Source organism: Podospora pseudopauciseta, chromosome 1 (assembly GCF_035222475.1).
Source record: "Podospora pseudopauciseta strain CBS 411.78 chromosome 1, whole genome shotgun sequence".
Lineage (NCBI taxonomy): Eukaryota > Fungi > Ascomycota > Sordariomycetes > Sordariales > Podosporaceae > Podospora > Podospora pseudopauciseta.
Genome location: NC_085892.1, coordinates 1,077,553 through 1,097,731, shown reverse-complemented (window position 1 = coordinate 1,097,731; position 20,179 = coordinate 1,077,553). Strand labels below are relative to the sequence as shown.

Below are 20,179 nucleotides of genomic sequence, written 5' to 3'. Positions count from 1 at the left end.
ACATGCCCACCGACTTTTGAGGGGCTTGGCATTATCAATCACTCGTCGACATTCTCGACCCCCTTTTCTTCATTCGTTACGGGAGTACGAATTTTTTTAATTTTTTTATTTTCCCTTCCGTTCGAGGGCACAGGGGGACATTCATTCCTTTGTGACACGTCAAAGAACACCCGCCCTCCCGCGCGCCCGCGCCTGTGTGTTTTGATTGTTGTTACAAAAATGCGCAACCCGGCCACATCGGGGTACGCCCCTGTGTCGACCACCGACCACGACAGCAACAACAACAACAACAACAACAACAACAACAACAACAACAACAACAACAACAACAACAACAATGTCTACGCAATGGACGATCTAGCTGGCAAACCACTCCCTCCCACACCCCGAAACTTTGACCCCCGCGCGTTCAGGATCTACAGGAGGGATGTAGTCACCTTCTCGCTGTCGTTTCTGGTGTCGTTGCCGTTGGTGCTGCTGGTGGCGTTGTTTACGGGGGATGGCTCCCTGTTTGGGTATCACTCCTCGCCTTCGCCCTCCACATCAGCCACGAAACCAAACGGTAAGTTTATTGTTCCTGGGGCTGGTGGTGGGGGGTGCGAAACGACTAGTACTGTGCCTCAGTACTTTAATACTGAGGACGGGAAATGGGCTGGGCCAACTGCTACTGGCAAGCCAGGTTTTTTGGCCCAGACGAGGGAGTTGGGCGTGGAAGATGGGAAGACGTGGGTTCCGAACGAGCCGTTGCAGACGCAGGTGCCGGTGCGGGGTGGGGATGGGAGTGAGAAGGGGGGGAGTATCTTTGGGGAGATGGGGTTTTTGACGCCGTATAGACCGGCTAAAGGGTTTGGGGTCAAGGAGTGGCCTTTGCCGGAGGGGGCGGAGATTGTGCAGGTTCAGATGGTGTCTAGGCATGGGAGTCGGTACCCGACTGTTGGGAGCAATGTTGATGGGTTGGGGTGGAGGATCGGGGAGGCGAAGAAGAAGGGGGGGTTCAAGACGAGTGGTGATCTAGGGTTTTTGAATGAGTGGAGGTATGAATTGGGGCAGGAGATACTGGTGCCGAAGGGGAGGCAGGAGTTGTATGATTCGGGGGTTTTGCATGCATACATGTATGGGAAGCTGTATAATCCTAACAGCAAGATTATTGTGCGGACGACGACGCAGGACAGGATGTTGAAGTCGGCCGAGAATTTTATGGCGGGGTTCTTTGGGTTGGGGTGGACGAGTAATGCGACGATTGAGGTTATCATTGAGGATGCTGGGTACAATAATAGTCTGGCTGGGTATTTGAACTGCCCGAATGGGAACAAGGTGAATGGGGGGTCCAAGGCGCAGGAGAAGTGGATTGGGGTTTACTTGCAGAATGGTGAGTTTGAAGCAAAAGGGATGGGTGAGGGAGTTTGCTGACGAGAAATAGCAACGGAGAGGCTGGCGAAGTTGGTTGAAGGGTACGAGTGGACGGTTGAGGATACATACGCTGCGCAGACAATGTGTCCATATGAGACTGTGAGTATTTGACTTGGTGATGAGGATGTGTACGGCTGACATGAGGATAGGTGGCATACGGCTTCAGCAAGTTCTGCGAGTTGTTTACATATGAAGAGTGGCTTCATTTCGGGTACTCGATCGATCTCAACTTTTACGGAAACGATGGATTTGGATCGCCGGTTGGAGTAGGTCCTCATCACACGCTCCCTCTCTTGATCTTTACTAATGATGTGTAACAGAGAGCGATCGGCCTTGGCTACCAGCAAGAAGTCGTTGCCCGCCTCCAGAACCGCACCCTAGGGTACTCAGGCTCCCAGATCAACGTCACCCTCGACAACAACACCGGCACATTTCCCCTGAACCAGTCTCTCTACTTTGACTTTTCCCACGACACCAACATTATCAGCATCCTGGCTGCCTTTGGCCTGACGCAGTTCGGGGCCACACTCGACCCGCTCAAGTACCCAGGTCAGCATAACTTTACCGTGTCGGACATGACGCCGTTTGGTGCCAGGCTCGACATCGAGATTATCAAAACTCAAAAACCGGTTCTGGCGAATCGGGAGGTGGATGAGACAGGGAAAGAGACGGAGTATGTCCATTTTGTGCTGAACCAAAGGACGGTGCATTTGGGGTGGAGCTTGGAGGAGTGCGATGGGGCGAGGAAGGATGGGTGGTGTGAGTTGGGGGCATTTTTGAAGGCGCAGGAGAGGATGGCGAAGATGGCGAGATACGAGGAGGCTTGCCATGGGGAGTTGAGCGGGGAGAATTGGGAGTATGGGAGGGTGGTGGATGGGGTGCCTGTTTAGGGTGGGGATATGGGTTGCATATTTCTTTTAAGTGTGTGTCATTTGTTATAGAGGGAAAGGGGTTTATATAGATGGTTCATTTGCCATGAAAGATGAGTTTTCCGGTTCCTGTTTGTGCGTTTAGGTTCTTCTCCTTTGGGTCATCGGGTTAGATGGGTAGCGTGTTGATGAGCAGTAACGTAATCCCTAAAGTAAGATGACCATGTTGATAGCTGTCAAGGTATGGAAATGGGAATAGAAAATGATATTATTCGTGACTAGATAGCTCCCCGGGTATATAAACACCTCATGCACATCATCCGTCTCATCACCCCCGCCTCTTCCATTATTATGAATTAATTATCATCCCACCCAATCTTCTTCTCCTTTTCCTACACCAACATCACCACCCTCTCTCCTCCCCCTCCCCATCCGCAGTCGGCACCCCACCCCCAGCACTCAGTTTAGCATTCACAACCTCCCACTCAAACTCCCTCAACGCCCCCAGCTCGCTCCTGAAAAATAACAAACTCATCAACCCATCCACCGTTCCCGCGACAAGGCTCAAGCTGCTCACCAGCACCAGCACAAAAGCGACATAGTTCGCCGGTGACCACCACACCCCAACCAAACAGCCGACCAACACAGCCAACGACCCAAAAAAGTGCCACCCCCTCCACTTCTTCTGCTTCTCCTCCCGGAGTCTATACTTGTGGATCTCCTGCAAAATAAAATCATACGCCGAGGTTGGCAGCTGGAGGTGATCGGCGGTCAGGAAGGACAAAAGCTGGGCGTCAAATGAAGAATTGTCCCTGATGGACGAGGGGGTGGGAGACTGGAGGTAGGTTCCGTCTTGGACGTACTTGTCGTCGGTGTCGGGGATGGTGCTGGCGTCGTCTTGGCCAGGTTGGCGGATTTTGGGGGGCGCTTTGAGGATGAGGGACTCGTCCGCGGGGGCGGGCTTGTTGCCGTTTGGCGGTGCTTTACTGCTGGACTGTGCCGAGGAGGAGGACAGAGGGTGGAAGGCGAGGGTGGCTTCGACAGCAAAGTGGTCGCTGAGGGAGCAGCCTAGTTCTGGGTGGCGCATCATCATGCCTACGCGGGCGGCCTTGACGACCCAGCCGCCGTTGAGGGAGGCGATGTCGCCTGAGCCGGCGAAGATGTAGTCGAGGCGTTTGCCGCGGCGGTCTGGGGGTTGTTAGTGGGTTGATCACGTCGAGTTGAGTAATGAAGGGGCATACCGATGGTGTCAGGGGGGACGGTGACTGGGGGTTTTCCTGGGCCGAGGAGCTTCTGCTGTTCTTTGGTCCACCGCCATGTGCAATATGGACCGTCTGAAGCGGCGCCATTCTCCTCAATGTTGAACCCTGCAGTTGGTATTGGGCGGCGGCGAGCCTTTTCGGCCGGGTGATCTGCTGGCCCGAGAGAGCTGTCTGGGTGCAAAACCCTCCAGACATCGCGAACAGGTGTGTTGGCGGTAACAAGTTGATGTTCCAGTGACATGGGAATCATGTTGAAGTCACCGCAACCAAGCACCAGATGACCACGCTCAGCAGCTCCGCGAAGCAGTTTTGATATCTCCCATGACTGCGCGAGTCTCTGGGCGAGATATGAATCGTTGGGTTGACCAGCCTCATATGGCGAGTGAGTGTGAGTACAGAACACCTCAATCACCTGCTTCGCCGCCGGCCCATAGCGAACCTTTGCGCAGGCCACCCCTTTTCCGACATACCAATCTCCACGCCAGAAAGCCGTCGGCCGGCCGTTCAGTGGGTAGCGAAACAGAGTGCTCTCTTCAATCGGCCATTTTGAGAGAATGGCGAGCCCTCCTCCGAAAGGCCCGCTGAAGTAAAACTTCCCATAGGGGAGAATGAAGCGCGTCTCGCGTCGGATGGCCTTGTAATCCTCCTGAGTGAAGCATTCTTGTAAGCAGACAATGTGTGGTGAAGGGTCTGCTATCGCAAGTTGACGTCCGATTTCGGCCAAGCGTTCATTGCGCAGCTTGGAGATGAATTTGAGGCCCCAGCAATTGAGCGTCACGATGTTGAGCTCTGTCGGTAACTCTTCCATGGTCCTTCAAGATTGTTGATATGTTTCGTACGAGATTGTGTTTGGCAGCTTCGCGTCTGTTTGTTGCTGACAGAAGGATGGTTTGAAGCTCAAAGAAAATAAGAAGCTTTACATGGGATATATCTCACAACATACGCACCCCTCGCAATGTATAAAAACTCCCTTAATACGAAGCAGATATGCTTGATGAAAGAAGAGAGCTTCAAGCACCTCCCCAACATCCCCAATCTCGTCCAATGGCATCCACCAACTCTGGGTTTTCCCTGCCGTGTCCCTTCAGTGCCTGTGCGCGCCTGAAAATAATCCCCGGCCAACGGTCTAGAATTGGCCAATGGCCGGCGGCACTGTGCGGAAGCAGATCCAGCCAAGATTTTAGCGCAAAAGCCCCTTGTCACGTCCCGTCAACTGCAACGTTCAACGCGGCCGTCAGCGATCGACTTCGCGACCTGGAAACTTTTCCGGCAGGCAGGCTGTCGGAGCTCCCTTTGAACCAGTTCCTCGCCGAAACAAAACAATGTCAACGCTCGACTCTACCACGGCGACCCCTTTTCCGGAACCACCTTCGAAGCGACGCCGAGTAGACGGTGACAGCATGGACTCAACACCACGGTACAGCTCGCCTGGCAACCTTGATGGTGCACGCGACAGCACCCCACCCCACGATAGCAGCCTCGTCCAACAGACCCAAGGTCTTTCAATACGTCGCGAGCGGGCCTCGCGCAGCCAAAGCAGAGAAAGATACAATTCCCGATCACCTACATCCTCCCGCGATGGCTCACGGTCAAGATCTCGGTCTCGTTCACGGTCGAGATCAAGATCCTTATTCAGATTGAGATCCCGCTCCCAAACACCATACTCTAGATCACAATCACGCTCCCGATCCCGTTCCCAGTCCATATCCCGTTCACAGTCTGCCCAACCGACCCCCCCATCCATCCACCGACCGCCTATCAGACCAAACTACCAACCTCACCTCTGCCTCAAGGGGCACATGAAAGCCATCTCCCAAGTACGCATCTCCCCCGACGGGTGTTGGATCGCCTCTGCCTCGGCCGATGCCACAGTAAAGATATGGGATGCCGCTACGGGAGAATGCTTGGACACCATCATCGGGCACATGGCCGGTATTTCTTGTTTGGCTTGGGCGCCCGACAGCAACACCATCGCCACGGGGTCCGACGACAAAGCTATCAGGTTGTGGGACAGGTTAACAGGGAACCCGGCGCATGCTGCGCACTCTACGCCGGATGCTACCGGAAAAGAATACAGAGGCTCGTCCACGATACGAGGAGGGAGAACTGGTAACGGTCCGTTATTGGGCCATCACAACTACGTTTACTGTCTGGCCTTTTCACCAAAAGGCAACATTCTGGCAAGCGGGAGCTATGATGAGGCGGTTTTCTTATGGGACGTCAGGGCTGGGCGGTTGATGAGGAGTTTACCTGCGCACAGTGATCCAGTGAGCGGGATTGGGTTCTGTAACGACGGGACGTTGGTGGTGAGCTGCAGTACGGATGGATTGATGCAAGTGTTATCCCTAACTGCCTGCCACCTTCATTGATCGATCACTAACACAAGGTTGTTTGCGCCCACAGTCGTGTCTGGGACACTTCAACTGGGCAATGTCTTAGAACACTAGTCCACGAAGACAACCCAGCCGTCACCAACGTCTGCTTCAGCCCCAACGGCAGGTTCGTTCTAGCCTTCAACCTCGACAACTCGATTCGACTATGGGACTACGTATCTGGTACGGTCAAGAAGACATATCAAGGTCACAAGAACAAAGGGTTCTCTATCGGGGGGTGTTTTGGCGCTCTTACCTACGCCGAGGATGGATACGAGCCAGACGAAGACGACAAGCCGCAACCCTTCATAGTGTCAGCCAGCGAGGACGGCGACATTGTCATGTGGGATGTTGTAGACAAGATGATTGTCCAACGGATCACTGGGGCGCACGATGGCGTGTGCTTCTGGGTGGATGTCAACGGCAAGACAATGATCAGCTGTGGGCAGGACAACACCATCAAAGTGTTCAGACACCAGCCCAGCCGGCAGCCCGAGGCCCAGCCGAATGGTACCACACCAAATGGGATTAATGGTCATGCAGAAGAAAACGGGGTTGCCCCGGACGACAACGATACAATGGCTGTTGATATTGAGATGGAGCTGCAAAGGCAGATTGAAGACGAGTTGGTAAAGCAGGAGCAGATTTAAGTACCATTTATTAACGTCAAAAGATACCCGTCCCAGGATATGTCTGGTGGCCTACAAACGCCTTTGTCGTGCCCCGGGTGATGTTGATGTTGATGTTGATGTTGATGTTCCGGCGAATGCTCCCGTGATGCTGTGCCTCTTGAGGCTAGCAATGCAGCAAGCGCGCCTTTCTCTATAGGCTGCACAGTTAACTTTCACATGCCTAATAGTCTTGACCGTCCCCATCATCTCTTGCGGCTCGGCACGGTGGTTTGAGTTGCCTCATGTTTCTGGCGATTCACAGTTGCAGCTTGCCGTTTCAACCAGTCTCTTCTTCCGCCTTTCTAGCCTCTATTACATCCACATCCAACTGTTCCATCACCTCCAACACAAGAGCCAAGCTGTCAAAGAACGAGTTGACAGCCACGCGCAGCATCCTGTTTGTTGTCGCCTTGTACCGAACTTTGAGCGTCGAGTCAACGGCCGATAACTCCTTTTGAACGAGCGCAGACAGTTCCTTGTCTACTCGGAGAGCCTGGAGCGCAACATTGGCAAGTCTTGCATCGGGAAAGGGGACATCGAGGCTTCTGTGTTGAAAGCAAGCAAGCAGTGATTGATTAGTGGCAGGGTAATTCTTTTAGATTGCGCTCATCTTGCTAGACACCAGATAAGATGGGGGAAAAAGACATACAGAGAACAGGGATAAGTTAATTCGTTTGACATGGTTGTTACTTTTCTGTCTTCTTTTTTTGTTTCCTGGACTAGGAAGAGGAGAAGAAAATGGTCTGGCAGCTAACGAAAGTGTAAAAGTTCGTCAAGGGCGGAGCTACTGGCTTGTGACGGATGACGATGCTGAAGAGCGTGGTGCTGCGGATGGTGGGGCAGGTTTCGGGCGATAAGATAGCTGAGGAATGCCAACAGTGTGGAAGGGGGGCGAAGGGTCGCTACCTAAAAACCCCTGTCTGTGATGGCCCTTAGCGAGCTAAACTGATGTGGGGAGGGAAGCTTGAGAGCTGGTTGCTGTGGTGATGAGAATCTGGAAACGAAAATGAGAAATCTGATTGGTCCACGAGGGCAGAGCGACCCGATTTTGCCGTTGTTGTGGAGCGGTCCCCTGGAGACGAGACCCCCGTGCAAATGGGCTGGAATAACAAAGGTCAAAATACACTTGGGTCACTGGCTCCTGTCAATAAAACCTCTCTCGCAGAACGAAGGCTGCCCACATGCTCTCCTTCCCAATTGCAAACAGCATCATCGTCACTGCTTTTTGCGCCGCCGGCCGTCGTTGGTCTTAACAGAGAGAGAGCCAAGGTTCTTCTCAGCCTTCCTTAGGTTCCTTCGCGCGCATTGTCGACCCCAGTCGTTGTTGACATCAGTCCCCAGCCACCCTCATTCTTGCAGTAGAACCGGTTTTGCGCGTCCTCACCGACTTCAACGACACCTGCCTCCCTTACCTTTTACCCCCCACCCACTGCGACCAATTTCTAGAAAAAGAGCATCATTTGGAAAGCAGCAACCTTGACCTGCATTGTTAATCGAAAGTCGAGAAGCCGCCACGGGTACATGCACTTGCGCGCATTCTCACCTACCGAATATCCCACCACCGTCGACCGCAGCGACGAGCCACGAAGAGATGGCACCTTCCACCCGCTACGCCAGCAATATGGGGCAAATTATCGAGTACATTCCTGGTATGTTCAATTGTTGCCAATGGCTTGTTTTGCATCTTGTATCACCAGATCATGGAGTCTCGTTATCTTCAGCATCGTCACCGCAGAATTGTCAAATATTCTTTACCTCTCCCTGGCTACCCGATCACCTGGCTGACAATTCAAAAAGACCGCTTATATCTTGCCGCTTACACCGAGGCGCCCGATGCCAACACGTTGTTTCCCTACCCCGACCAAGCTCCTCGGTCGCCTAGGAAGCGATCGCAGCGCAATGTCGAGCCCACTCCCGCCCAAGACTACAAGCAGCCCTACTATTTCACAGTAGATGATACTCTTCTCTACAACGCCTTCCACCACGACTTTGGCCCGCTTCACATTGGACATCTCTACCGCTTTGCGCTGCAGTTCCACGAGATCCTCGGAGCGAAGGAGAACAAGGACAGGCCCATTGTTTTCTGGAGCAGAGCTGATCCTCGCAGTATGTTTGATCTTGTGTCTGAAAGCTTTCTTCTCCATTCTAACCACTTGTTCGTAGGCCGTGCCAATGCTTCTTGCCTTCTCGCTTGCTACATGGTTTTGATTCAGTCATGGCCACCACATTTGGCCCTCGCGCCTGTTGCGCAAGTCGACCCCCCCCTCATGCCTTTCAGAGATGCCGGCTATAGTCAGGCCGACTATGGCATCACTGTCCAGGATGTCGTTTATGGTGTGTGGAAGGCCAAGGAGGAGGGCTGCTGCGTTCTTGAGAACTTTGATCTCGACGAATACGAAAAGTTTGAGCGGGTTGAGAACGGCGATTTCAACTGGATCTCGCCCAGCTTCCTTGCTTTTGCTTCCCCACAGACCGCCGAGGTGGCCAAGACGCCAGAAGGCACGGAAGGTTGGGAGCTGCTTCCAAAGAACCTTGCCCAGATCGAGTCGGACGCCTTTATCAACCAGCCCCTTCGCAATGTCTTGACACACTTTACCGAGAGGAATATTGGACTCGTGGTTCGCCTCAACTCGGTTCTCTACAATGCCTCGTACTTTGAGGCTCTTGGCATCCAGCACATCGACATGATCTTCGAGGACGGCACCTGCCCACCTCTTTCCACTGTGCGCAAATTCATTCGCTTGGCTCACGAGATGATCACGGTCAGGAAGAAGGGCATTGCTGTTCACTGCAAGGCTGGTCTCGGTCGCACTGGCTGCTTGATTGGTGCCTACCTCATTTACAGATATGGCTTCACCGCCAACGAGGTCATCGCCTACATGCGCTTCATGCGTCCGGGCATGGTCGTTGGCCCCCAGCAGCACTGGCTTCACCTGAACCAGGGTGTCTTCCGGGAATGGTGGCTCGAGGAGCGCATCGAGAGGAAGCTCCGCAAGGAGATGGCTGCCAACGCGGCCAAGGGTGTACCCCAGACTCCCAACCGTGCGGTCCAAAAGGCTGCTCGTGGTGCGAGCAAGAATGGCGTCGCCACCCCTCCCAACCGCGCAGGGCGCACACCACTCGGCGAGATGGATTCGGTTGACAATGCTCGGGACAACAAGGAAGACTATCTTCCTGCGCCGACACCAGGTCAACCGAGAAAGACTGCTCGTGGTGGGTATGGCCGCAACACCGCCACTGTTGTCGCTACTGTCGAGGAGGAGCGCGCCGTCGAGGAGACCCAAACCGAGATCATCTCGATGCACCGGACGTCGCAGGGCAACGAGTCGGACGAGGAGTTGTATTTGCGAATGCGCTCTCATCGCAAGGCTTCAGCGTCAATGTCTCCGGACCGCCGCACCAGCGAGCGTGCCGTCAGCCAACAAACAACAACCACCACAACCGTCTATCAAGTCGTCGACAACGATGCGTCCAACGATATCGAGAACATCGGCACCGGAGCAGCCAGAACCAAGTCTTACGAGCAAGCCCAGCGAGCTAGTTCCGCGTCTGGGGTTCTGACCAAGGTTCGCGGAGGCAGCAGCAGTCCCAAGAGGCAAGGCGCCGTGGCTCCCACGGGCGTTCGCAAGACGAGCGGGCGGGTAGGGAGCGCGAGCCATGTGTCTCCGGTCGCGACACAGAGGAAGATCAGTGCCGGGCTCCAATAGTAATGGGCTTTTTCGTTTGACTGGTTGACTAATGTACGACTGACTGTAACGACTTTTGATGACGACTTTTTGACGATGACGACATGGCACTGCTGCACAACCAACCCACCACGCAAGGTTTTCTCTGTGTTCTTTTTCAATTTATCATTCAACTAGCATGGCACGACTTTGACTTTGCGACACTGGGCATGCATTTGGTTCTGTTTAGTTTAGCGGGGCAAGAGAGAGCTTGGGTGTTGTTGAGTTTTAGAAAGATCTGGGTTTGTTTGGTGGGCGGGGAGTGTTGGGGTGGGCTGTGTGAATTGGGATTGATGGGAAAGCGGGTTGTTTGTTTTTTATACTTCTCTCGACTCTGGATTTGCAGTGGATGGGGGCTCTCCTGCCCTTTTGTGCCTCTTGTTGTTTTAGGTATCGTATCTTCTCTCGCCTATGGCGGTGATTCGCTTGTGGGAGGATGGGCAAGGGGTTTTTAGGGGGGGTTCTTGCTATGCTGGTTGATGAAGGAGAGGTTTCTGGCGTTTATGGGACTGGGAAAGGGGGGTTATATAATGGGCTTGGGTTTCTTGAGCTTGGAAGGGAAGGGAGGGAGGGAGGGGGGTTTTCTGTTGAAGTATAAGGTACACTGTTTTGGTTGGATTGGGTTGGGTTTATTGTTTGCATACATGTGGAGATTACTCTTGTAAGAGGCATTTGGGATATGCTGTAGGGATTAAGGGGGGTAAGGGGGGGGGCACAAGAGGTAGCAATTGGAGTATTACTACTACTGACTTTGATGCTTTTGATGAACTGTGTGTCTGTGAATGGTCAACTTGTTTATCAAGAAGCAGCTCAGAGTTCTTTTCATCCTGTGACACGAGCTTTGGTCAAAGCTCTGGTCCAGCAGCATGGCTTCATTACAATGGTTAGGCTCTCTCAGCTCTCTCTAGGGGTATCTGGTGACAATGCAATGGCCAATGTGGTGTTCCGGGAAGTTCTGTTCTTTGAACGTAAACACCCATGAGCCTCATTCGTCGCGGTAAGTCTGACGTGAAAAGCAGCTAAAGATTTCTCGTCTAGGTTGGGTTCTTTGATCCGTTGCTTATGGAGCAGGCTTATCTACTCGGCACCTTTCTCTCCATGACTTAAACCCCCTGACGTTGGACCTGAGGAGATTCTATGCCTCAGGAGATATTATTGTCAAAGAGAGTCTATGATTAAAGAGACATGTGTTGGAATACATCCTGATTTGAAAACGAAATGGAGCAGGTTAGAAATGGGTCGCGGTGGGTGCCTGTTTGGGATGGGAGGGTGAGGAGGGGGAATCGGTGATCAAAAGGAACGATGGTCTGTCTGGTGACAGCAAGGTCAGCGGTGAGGTGAGTACAAGATAGATGGACACTTCTCGGTGTGATCAAGAGGGGGGGGCTGGTGTGGTAGTTGGATTGGATTGGTTGCTGATAAGAAAGCTAATATGAGAGTGTATATCTTTCTGCTCAACCAAAGTATCTTTTGGTGAGCGGTGGTGTGTGAGTCGTGTTGGTGTAGAGCGGAGGTGAGTAAGGTGTCCTACTTAGTTTCCTGGTGCGGTGCTTCTGCCTGTGCGGTGTGATGAGAGGGTGATGGTGCATGTAAATCAAATTGGTTACTGATGAGTGTATCTGGGAGAGCTGTATCCTTGGTAACCACCTAGTTGGTGAACGCATCGGCCAGTGACCAGGATGATGAATTGGGCTAGGTAGCAATGACCCAATGAAGCCAAAATACATTACAGAAGAGAATGGGCATGGGATCCCTCCTCGGTCTTGCGGTTTCACTACAACGGACATGCCGAAGCACTGTAGGGTGTCAAATCTCCTCCTCTCGGCTGGGACATCGACAACCTGATGAAAATAGTCACATTCTCCTGCATCACCATCGGCCGCCTATGATCACGAGGCGGAGCAAACCACACGACGAGAAGCTAGCTATACAGAAAGTTTCGTTGAATCGGGCAGTCGGGGAGGTGGTGTTTACACTTCTCGGCTCTCCGCTACCATATCCCCGGGTCTGGTCGCATGTGTCCTTCCCCTGAATGTACATCTCCCGAAAAAGCCGGGCACGTCCGGCGCTGACCAATCAGATGTAGCCTTCCCAAAAGGGACTTGCAAGGCTGAATCCTGACCTTGTCAGGTATGTCAACTACGTGTGACAAATTGTTCTTTTGACAGGCGAGCCGGCCAGTGACAAACATACTTTGCTTGTCAAGGCTGGTGGTTGTGTCACCGCACCTCGGGATCAAAAACTTTTGGTTGATCAAACCGAGTGACATATCGGTTCGGGTCTGTTGGTTGCTGTCGAGTTGTTTGAGACCCTTGATGACGTGAAGATTTCATTTTTTGTCTCCGGTGATCCCCCGTGAACTGACTAATAAGGGGGGAAGCGCTTGCAGTCCTGAGCGGATCGGAGACTTCGAGAATTGCGGGAAGCTCTGATATCTGCATGAAGGGAGCACAACACGAACCTTGCAGGAAGGACATGAAATGCAGTGATATCATCAGCCCTACGGGCGGGGTACGACCAGTCGGGTGCCTTCACAACTGTCTCGGACTCCCGGGCGCTCCCGTGAGGCACAGGAGCAATATCTTGGAAATCGAACGTATGTCTGTTGCCGTTCAACCACATGGTTAGCAAGCAAATATTTTACGTGTGGATTCCTAAGCTTTGGTTGATTCATATGAAGTTGGGCACCGTCTATGAAGCTTGGAGAGACCGGCAGAGCTTCTCCGATGGACCCAGGGGTTGATTTGCAGCGGCCGACAAAAGCTGCTTGCCAGCAAGGTGTAATCTCCTGTCCCAAGGCGGTGGTATCCTCTTACAATCAAGAACATCGTGGAGTCCCCGGGGTTTCATTTGACTCCTTTTCCAGGTGCAGACAGCTCTTGCGGCGCAGACTTGGCGATGACTCGCGTCAATTACAACCGAAAGGGGCACGCCGCCGGTAGTGCTCGCCGTAAACTCTGATTGGATATAGATGAAAATTTCAAACTTCAGCTCATTTTCTAGTGATCTCCAGGCAAGCGGGAGTTGTGGGGAGATAACGGCCCGATGGAGCTAGATATTGGCCCTGAAGCCGGTTTTTAAGGCCGGTTTTTGAGGCCGGCCTTGACGCGATAGGCGAGCGTAACCGCTCTCTTCTGGAAGATGTTGATGATGTGAATTCATTGGCTAGAACCCGTCATTGATGATATGTCCCCATATTGCTCATTACCTGACCCAGGGGCAATATGGGATGCCTCGACATGTGAAGATGGCCTCAAGTAAACCACCCTCACCACGGTGCTGCCGACACGGTGGACGAACGGATCCAAGGCTGATCGTTTTTACTGTGTTGATAAGTTTACCCTATTCTTTTTGCGTTAGTCGGTTCTTTGAGGCGAAGCATTCTCGGGATGAAGGGGCGCCTCGGGAAACGCGGAGAACTTGAAATGGCTAGGAAGTGTTGACATGAATCGACGGCAAGTGAGGTGGTAAGTCACCTGACCCCAGTCGTCTGCGTGCGCCAATCTTGGACTGGAACAGTGGTGACGTGACATGTACAATATTCTAGAAGTCTGTTGGCGCTATTATGTGGGAAAGGGGGCTTGGAGTGGATGGGTGAAGATCGCAAGATCGAGAGGCCTGGCGATAAGTGCTAAGTCCAAGCGGCGATGGGACGGTTGAGGAGGGCCGGGAAAAGCGGCCGCATAATAGGTGCTCTTGTAATCGATAGAAATACTTGTCGCAATTGGCAAGGCAAGGCTGATTTGCATTGTAGGAGTACCGGGCAGTTCGTTCGGAGGACGGACCAACATCAAAAGGTTGTGGCTTTGGGGCTTGAGAGAAACAGTAGAACAGGGGTCACAGGGCTGACGATACATCCGCTAATTCCAACCAATGGGGTGTAAGAGAAGCCGTGGCTGAGGCACGAGCCACTCAACGCGGCCCAGAATCAGGCCTTGTGGGCCTTGGGGGCCTGTCTTGGCACCATCAACTCCCACACCATCCATCCTTCGACTCCTTTCCTGCAGTGAAGCCACAAACAGCAGCCGAGCAGACGACTGGAAAGCTGCCCTTTGGCACGTTTGTCCATCACCGACACACATGGTATCATCGAGTTTGACCCAGCTTGCGACAGGCCCCTCCAACTGCCGGATCCTTGGGCTCTCTTCCCGCTTGACAACTTGAGATGGAATCCGTCAGACTCCTTCCCGAATATAGCTTCACCCGATCTTGAGGTTTCATCAGTTTTCTAGCGAAATCTAAGCCGCAGCGATGCTAAGCAATCACTTGGCTTTTGCTTCCAACAGTCCCGTATTCTTTGTGTCTCGCTCGTACTCTGGCCTTCGGCTAGCAGGGAAGGCTGCCTGGTGCGATTTACATCCCCGCCTCCATGGGGGTTATCAATGTCGGGTACATGCGAGTTGCTGCAAAATAGGGGCCCGACCCGAGAATGCTGGGACAAGTTACATTCCTTGGATCTATGACCATGGACGACTCACTTCCAACAAGCATTCGGCTCGGGGCTCGGTGTCCATGAAAAGAAGTGTCCTGCCCTCCCCTCCCGAGACCTAGTTGGCCTTCCCCTTTCTGTCCTCGCGGCTATCTTATCATTATCTCGCTGGCGGCCTGTCCTATCCTTTTGTGCGTCTGTCGATCCGGTCCACAGTCAAATCCCAGTGCAGCACTGGGCCGCATGTATGGGCTCTTCATCACCATGACTATCGTCGTCGACGCTACTACCTCAGCCCCTTTGCCAATCACATAAAGAAGTTCCTTCCCGGTTGCTGTGACATCACACGCTGCTCTGATGTTTCTGGCCCGGTTTGACACACATCATCACCCCGTGTTCTGCCCTTCTTTCTTAGCTTGACTGCTTTCAATGTCCATCTCCCCCACTACGGGCATGAGCATGCTTTCTCTCGAAGGTACACCAACAATGGCACAGGCCAGATTTCCGACTCAATCACCGAGGACTAGCCCCTCCATGTCCGGATCCGAACGACATGACGACACAAATGAGTGGGAGGAGGACGAGGAGGAAGATGATGATGACAGCGACCGAGGCGTGATATCATCACCGAGTGGTTTTAGATATGATATCTCACAACTACCGCACAAAACCCAGCAGATGGTTCGAGGACTATACCATCAGGTCTCGACACCGGGACCACCACAGATATCTCTAGAGTTGTGCGGCATAAAAGAGGAAGATGACGCCGAGGGTGGCTTCTTCTACGCATTCCAGATGCAGGAAACGGTACCATGCTCTATTCGAATTGGCTCAAAAAACAGCAAGACGTACTCAACACCTCGCTGCGAGTGCCCCGACGCCAGATACCGGAGCCAAAAACCCTGCAAACACCTTATCTGGTTGTTTGACAAGATATCGAAACAAGCCCTCTTTGACCACGACCTTGAAGCCAGCCTTACTCTCACCGAGTATGGGTATCCTGAGCAACTTCAAGATCCTTTCGACCAGATCTCTCGCATCCGCCTCGACATTCTTGCCGACGACCTTCACTGTGATATCTTTGACCCAGACAACGACACCTCAGATCCATCGCGCTCACGAATACAAGAGGCTCGCGAGATGGTTGCGGCACTAGCTGGTGTGCAACCCCAAGAGCTTGACACCTACAGACCAGATCTTGGAACTTCACACTACACGTCACCAATACGTCGTGGCGACCTCGAGGCCACCCTTTTTTCTCTCCTTTTGTCCTCGCATTCGCTTTCTGAGTGGGTTCGGACAGAGCTGGAGTCATCGGGTCCAGCCGTTGAGCCTTTCCGGGCCATGGAACGGCGGGTATCCCGAATTCTTTCCGAGCTCGAGACCTACTCCTCCTCTCTCCAAAATACACCCGCCACCTCGGTTCGTTCTCAGAAAGAAAAGACTGTCGAAGGTCCACGCGATGTCCACTGGGCAGCTACGCAGGTCCAACACTGTGTCCGCAAAATCGAGCTGCTCGTCTCTCGCGGATCGGATCCATTGTCTGAACCAGCCCGAGCCTCGGCAGCCCGCTCGCTCGTGAGCATCCTAAAGGCAGTCGTCAGCCGAAACGTCGACTCGCACGGCGGCGACACACCGGACGATCGAAATCTTTTTATGCGTCTGGTTGGAAACCACGACACGGGCTTTGTCTACAGCGCCCTTGAGCTTCTCGTCGACCAGAGTCAGTTCATTGAGGAGCTGGAGGGTATCATGGAGTTGCTCGGCCGTCATGGGGCTCCGACGACATATGTCGCCAACATGCGGGGCTTGATATCCCGGATGAGGAGCCACAAGACTGTTCGTCATGCTGCCAATGCGGGGGAGAGTTCAAGGCGGAGGAGCCAGACGCCTCCTATGGACGAGCCTCAGGTTCCACCACCACCACCGCTGTTTGTTCCAACGCCTACGGAGGAGGAAGGGCCAAAGCGTACGACACCAGTTGGGGGCTCAAACAGTCCGCAGTTTCTCACACCCGAGCTCCCTAGCTCTTCCCGGCCTGGTAGAGGGGGTGCCGCTCGTGGGAGAGGGAGCACTCGAGGTGCGACTGCAGGCTCGAAACGGACGGCCTCGTTGGGAAGTGCCCAGGACAGTCCGCGGGGGTCAAAGAAGAAGAGGGTTAGAGGTACCTAGACATTATTCTGTGGTCGGGTTGTTTTTTTCTTCAATTCTTTTGTTCAATATTTTTCAGCACACTGCAAAGACCAAGGAGCAGGCACTCCGTGTTATACCAACAAAGTATTCATTAGCGTAGAAATCACCCAAATCGCAAGAAAAAAGTGTTCTTAGCTCGTCATATATACATAACTCATATCTCTCATATATACTCCTCATGACTATTCATACTCTTCATGAATAACTTGCGCTCCAACTCTGTTTGAAAATGCTCAAAAACGAGAGAACTAAAAAGAAAAAAGTAAAAAGAAAAAGGGGGGGTATCATGCAAACCATGCACGGAAAAAAACAAGCCAAACTTCCCTCCCCTTTTATAAACAAACCCATACCGTCGACCCGTTCATACACTCTTTTACTCATCCGTGTACAAAATTACTCTTGTCATATCCACATACTTTCATAAACCAACCCACCTTCTCCCACACCCTCATCTAAACTGCAACCTCACGATCGAAAACAACATATTCTGCAGCACATGCAGCGTCACCGCCACCGCCGTCGGCAACAACTCCGGCCAAACCGCAAAGTCCAGCTTCCCCTCCACCACCACACTAACCCCATAAATCAACCTGATCAGCCCCGCCACGACAAAGCTCGCCGCCAGCTCGCACGCCCAAGTGATGCTCGACGCCTTGAACGTCAGGTTAAACGTGTACTGCTCCGTCTCGTCCGCGCCGTCAAACGAAAAGTACGGGTACACATCCTTGTTCGCCCCAAAGTGCAACACCACCACGCTCCCCAAAAAGGCGAGCATGGACGCGTTCTCGGCCATGAAGCGAATGAAGACGTTGCGTATGCAAATCTTTTGGTAGGAGCCATACGACTGCCCGTTTAGTCCGAGGATGGAGAACACCCAGTGGACTGAGCGGGACATCAGGATGGGGGTCACGACGATGAGGCTGGTTGATGACAGGATCTGGAGGTACATGAACTGTTTGGGATCGCGGAGGCGGGCGTATAGGGCGCGGACGTAGGTTTGGTACGTGAGCATAAAGTATCTTTTTACAGCCAAGAAAAAAATATCAGTATCACGCAACCAAAAAAAAAAAAAAAAAAAAAAAAATGGGATGGAGCGCAACAAAAAACTTACAGCTTGAAAATCCAACTCAGGGGATAACTCCCCACCCTCTCCCCCTCCTGCCCGCCCAAAATCCACCCCGTCAACCCGTCGAGCAGGTGAACGGTCGAGATCCAGCCATACACATACACAATCGTCTCCAAGTTGTTATGCGGCAGCGTCCGGAGGTAAATCTCGGCATAGGCCTCTCCAATAACATAGGCCAGCAAGCCGATCAACAACGCGAGACAGAACCAGACAAATCTGACAAAGCTGGCCGGTAACCACCGCCGTCTTATCCTGCGCGCTCGGGGCTGGTATCGAGCGTCGTTGTACCCGATTTGCGAAGGATCAGCGTTAGGATCGAATGCGCTTGGGTCCAGGGCAGCGCGCTGACGTCTTTCTCTCCTGGAAATGGTGTCTTCACGCTCGCCCGTCCACCAGGATGAGGTGAAGATGCGTTGAGTCTCTGACAAAGAATGGCGGAGGCCAAGATGGCGCTCGTTGGTCAAGAGAATGAAAAAGGCGATGGCGACGGGCATGGCCATGATGCAGAATGTCCACGAGATCCACACCGTGTTGTGCGCCGTCAGCCATCTCGCCTCAGGAACCAGGTAGAGCGGTAGCGGCGCCGCAAGCGACAGGATGGCGATAGCGGAGACAGTGACAGGAAAGCCGAGAGACTGCGGCCACCAGTTGAGGCTGTAAATGTTGAAAACCTTGGTGATCCAAATCAAGGCCGTCAGGTTGTAGAAGCTGTAGTAGACAAACAAAAAGAACCAAAAGTTGACCTGCACCCTTGCTGCTCCGTGACCGGGCACCTTCCCGCTAGGGGCCTGCCCAGGTACTCCAGAGTTGTCGTCGTCGTCGTCCCACGGGAGGGGGTACTGCGGGAATGGTATCGCGCACCATGCCACAGCCAAACTAGCAGGTAGCACCACCAGCACAGCCCATCTGCTCCACCAAACGTCCACCAGCCTCCTCACCACTCCCGCCTTGGGATCAACCCACGTATCCCTCATCCGTCTCATCACCCTCCTCAACCTCCTGGTCCCCTTCCCCATCCTCTTCCACCCCGGGCCCTGGGAATCATCCGAGTCACTCTCCGCCTCATCATCCCCGTCCCCGGCCTCCTCCTCCGCCTCGGCCTCAGCAGCTACGATAGCCCCATAGCCCACATGAACACTGCCCCTCCACCCGGGCTCATTTATTATCCCAGCCTGCGCTCCTCCTCGTGGCGGGTGGTAGTGCCTCGCCCTCCCGCCTGTCGGACCGCTACCAATACTACTGATGCTACCGCCCGTGTTCGTCCTATGAGGGCCGCCAAAGGTGGTGTTTGGTCGAGGAACGGCACGGAACCGGCCGAGGAGAGGGGAGGATTCGCCGTTGAAGAAGCGGACGTTTTGGGTGCGTTCGGATCCTTGCTCGAAGGAGAAGAAGGAGGGCATAGTGGGCTGGGCCACTGGTGTTTGGGAGATTGGGAGGGAAGACCGGGATTTTACTCGGGGTCGTTTTGGCCTGAGCAATCGCTGGTTGTTGTTGTTGTCGTCGTAGGGGGTATTACTATTACTTTGGTAGTTGTTGTAGTGGTAGTGGTTGCTGTTGTGCCAGTTTGTCCCGCTTATACCTCCGCCTGGGGGTGGTGGTGGGGGTTTGCTGGAGGATATTCCCATCTACTTGGTGGTTTTTGGTCTTGGTGAAATAATAAAGTTTTTGGGGTCTATTTTTGTTGCTGGTATAGACGCTGACACAATCATAACAGAGGCATGTCGTATTCGTTGCAAAGACTGATGAATAGTATCGTGAACTGTCGAGGAGAGGGACTGGAAGCGCAACAAGCGCCTAAAGTGGGTGGTTGGTTGGGCCTATGAGTTGTTCAGAATCCACTTATGGGGGTTTCTTGGGTGCAGGTTTGCGATGTCGCAGCGTTTTGGTGTCTAGAAACAGAAAAACGAGCGCGCCCGCGTCGAGTGGTAGCACCTTGGAGGATTGTATTTTTGGCCATAGAATGCCGTCACCACAGCCCTCTGTTGTTTTACATATGAATTGTTGGTTGATTTTGGCCCTGTGTCACGCGAGATTCGGGGTCCAATCCTGGGCCGCTGGCTGGCTGTTGGCTGTGGTGGTGCTTATCGCGGCCCGGATGTGGCAGGGATGCTTGTTATCTACC

The 20,179-nt window shown here is 53.2% G+C and overlaps 7 protein-coding genes across 7 annotated transcripts; 4 read left to right on the top strand and 3 right to left on the bottom strand.

Annotated features, from left to right (window-relative positions):
* Positions 1 to 219: 219 nt before the first annotated feature.
* QC763_102830 (uncharacterized protein) lies at positions 220 to 2,300 on the top strand (the record flags this gene model as incomplete). Its single annotated transcript, XM_062906840.1, has 5 exons — positions 220 to 270; positions 295 to 1,369; positions 1,421 to 1,509; positions 1,560 to 1,676; positions 1,731 to 2,300. 5 exons carry the CDS (start codon positions 220 to 222, stop codon positions 2,298 to 2,300), a joined length of 1,902 nt encoding a protein of 633 aa, XP_062769728.1.
* A 145-nt stretch (positions 2,301 to 2,445) lies between these two features.
* ISC1 (phospholipase C type enzyme) lies at positions 2,446 to 4,611 on the bottom strand. Its single transcript, XM_062906839.1, has 2 exons — positions 3,521 to 4,611; positions 2,446 to 3,467 (listed from the first exon to the last, which is right to left on the bottom strand). Exons 1-2 carry the CDS (start codon positions 4,347 to 4,349, stop codon positions 2,683 to 2,685), a joined length of 1,614 nt encoding a protein of 537 aa, XP_062769727.1. The 5' UTR covers positions 4,350 to 4,611; the 3' UTR covers positions 2,446 to 2,682.
* A 252-nt stretch (positions 4,612 to 4,863) lies between these two features.
* Positions 4,864 to 6,563, top strand: SWD3 (WD domain protein; the record flags this gene model as incomplete). Its single annotated transcript, XM_062906838.1, has 2 exons — positions 4,864 to 5,879; positions 5,945 to 6,563. The coding sequence occupies 2 exons, from the start codon at positions 4,864 to 4,866 to the stop codon at positions 6,561 to 6,563; spliced, it is 1,635 nt and encodes a 544-aa protein (XP_062769726.1).
* Positions 6,564 to 6,566: 3 nt separating this feature from the next.
* QC763_102800 (uncharacterized protein) lies at positions 6,567 to 7,593 on the bottom strand. The gene is made up of 2 exons (XM_062906837.1): positions 7,234 to 7,593; positions 6,567 to 7,129 (listed from the first exon to the last, which is right to left on the bottom strand). The coding sequence occupies exons 1-2, from the start codon at positions 7,263 to 7,265 to the stop codon at positions 6,862 to 6,864; spliced, it is 300 nt and encodes a 99-aa protein (XP_062769725.1). The 5' UTR covers positions 7,266 to 7,593; the 3' UTR covers positions 6,567 to 6,861.
* Positions 7,594 to 7,686: 93 nt separating this feature from the next.
* On the top strand, positions 7,687 to 10,872 carry CDC14 (cell division control protein 14). The gene is made up of 3 exons (XM_062906836.1): positions 7,687 to 8,233; positions 8,382 to 8,690; positions 8,748 to 10,872. The coding sequence occupies exons 1-3, from the start codon at positions 8,176 to 8,178 to the stop codon at positions 10,289 to 10,291; spliced, it is 1,911 nt and encodes a 636-aa protein (XP_062769724.1). The 5' UTR covers positions 7,687 to 8,175; the 3' UTR covers positions 10,292 to 10,872.
* Positions 10,873 to 15,167: 4,295 nt separating this feature from the next.
* Positions 15,168 to 16,910, top strand: QC763_102770 (uncharacterized protein; the record flags this gene model as incomplete). Its single annotated transcript, XM_062906835.1, has 1 exon — positions 15,168 to 16,910. The coding sequence occupies one exon, from the start codon at positions 15,168 to 15,170 to the stop codon at positions 16,908 to 16,910; it is 1,743 nt and encodes a 580-aa protein (XP_062769723.1).
* A 115-nt stretch (positions 16,911 to 17,025) lies between these two features.
* On the bottom strand, positions 17,026 to 20,107 carry QC763_102760 (uncharacterized protein). The gene is made up of 2 exons (XM_062906834.1): positions 18,043 to 20,107; positions 17,026 to 17,950 (listed from the first exon to the last, which is right to left on the bottom strand). Exons 1-2 carry the CDS (start codon positions 19,680 to 19,682, stop codon positions 17,380 to 17,382), a joined length of 2,211 nt encoding a protein of 736 aa, XP_062769722.1. The 5' UTR covers positions 19,683 to 20,107; the 3' UTR covers positions 17,026 to 17,379.
* Positions 20,108 to 20,179: the final 72 nt, after the last annotated feature.

What these genes read in the sequence shown, in the direction of transcription:
- CDC14 (XM_062906836.1), top strand. Translation starts at nt 8,176, where the DNA reads ATGGCACCTTCCACCCGCTACGCCAGCAATATGGGGCAAATTATCGAG. An exon ending in AATTATCGAGTACATTCCTG is followed by an intron (nt 8,234 to 8,381) that starts GTATGTTCAATT and finishes CAATTCAAAAAG; the next exon opens with ACCGCTTATATCTTGCCGCT. An exon ending in GAGCAGAGCTGATCCTCGCA is followed by an intron (nt 8,691 to 8,747) that starts GTATGTTTGATC and finishes ACTTGTTCGTAG; the next exon opens with GCCGTGCCAATGCTTCTTGC.
- QC763_102800 (XM_062906837.1), bottom strand. Translation starts at nt 7,265, where the DNA reads ATGTCAAACGAATTAACTTATCCCTGTTCTCT. An exon ending in TTAACTTATCCCTGTTCTCT is followed by an intron (nt 7,130 to 7,233) that starts GTATGTCTTTTT and finishes CTTTCAACACAG; the next exon opens with AAGCCTCGATGTCCCCTTTC.
- ISC1 (XM_062906839.1), bottom strand. Translation starts at nt 4,349, where the DNA reads ATGGAAGAGTTACCGACAGAGCTCAACATCGTGACGCTCAATTGCTGG. An exon ending in CGTCCCCCCTGACACCATCG is followed by an intron (nt 3,468 to 3,520) that starts GTATGCCCCTTC and finishes AACAACCCCCAG; the next exon opens with ACCGCCGCGGCAAACGCCTC.
- QC763_102760 (XM_062906834.1), bottom strand. Translation starts at nt 19,682, where the DNA reads ATGGGAATATCCTCCAGCAAACCCCCACCACCACCCCCAGGCGGAGGT. An exon ending in CTGAGTTGGATTTTCAAGCT is followed by an intron (nt 17,951 to 18,042) that starts GTAAGTTTTTTG and finishes GGCTGTAAAAAG; the next exon opens with ATACTTTATGCTCACGTACC.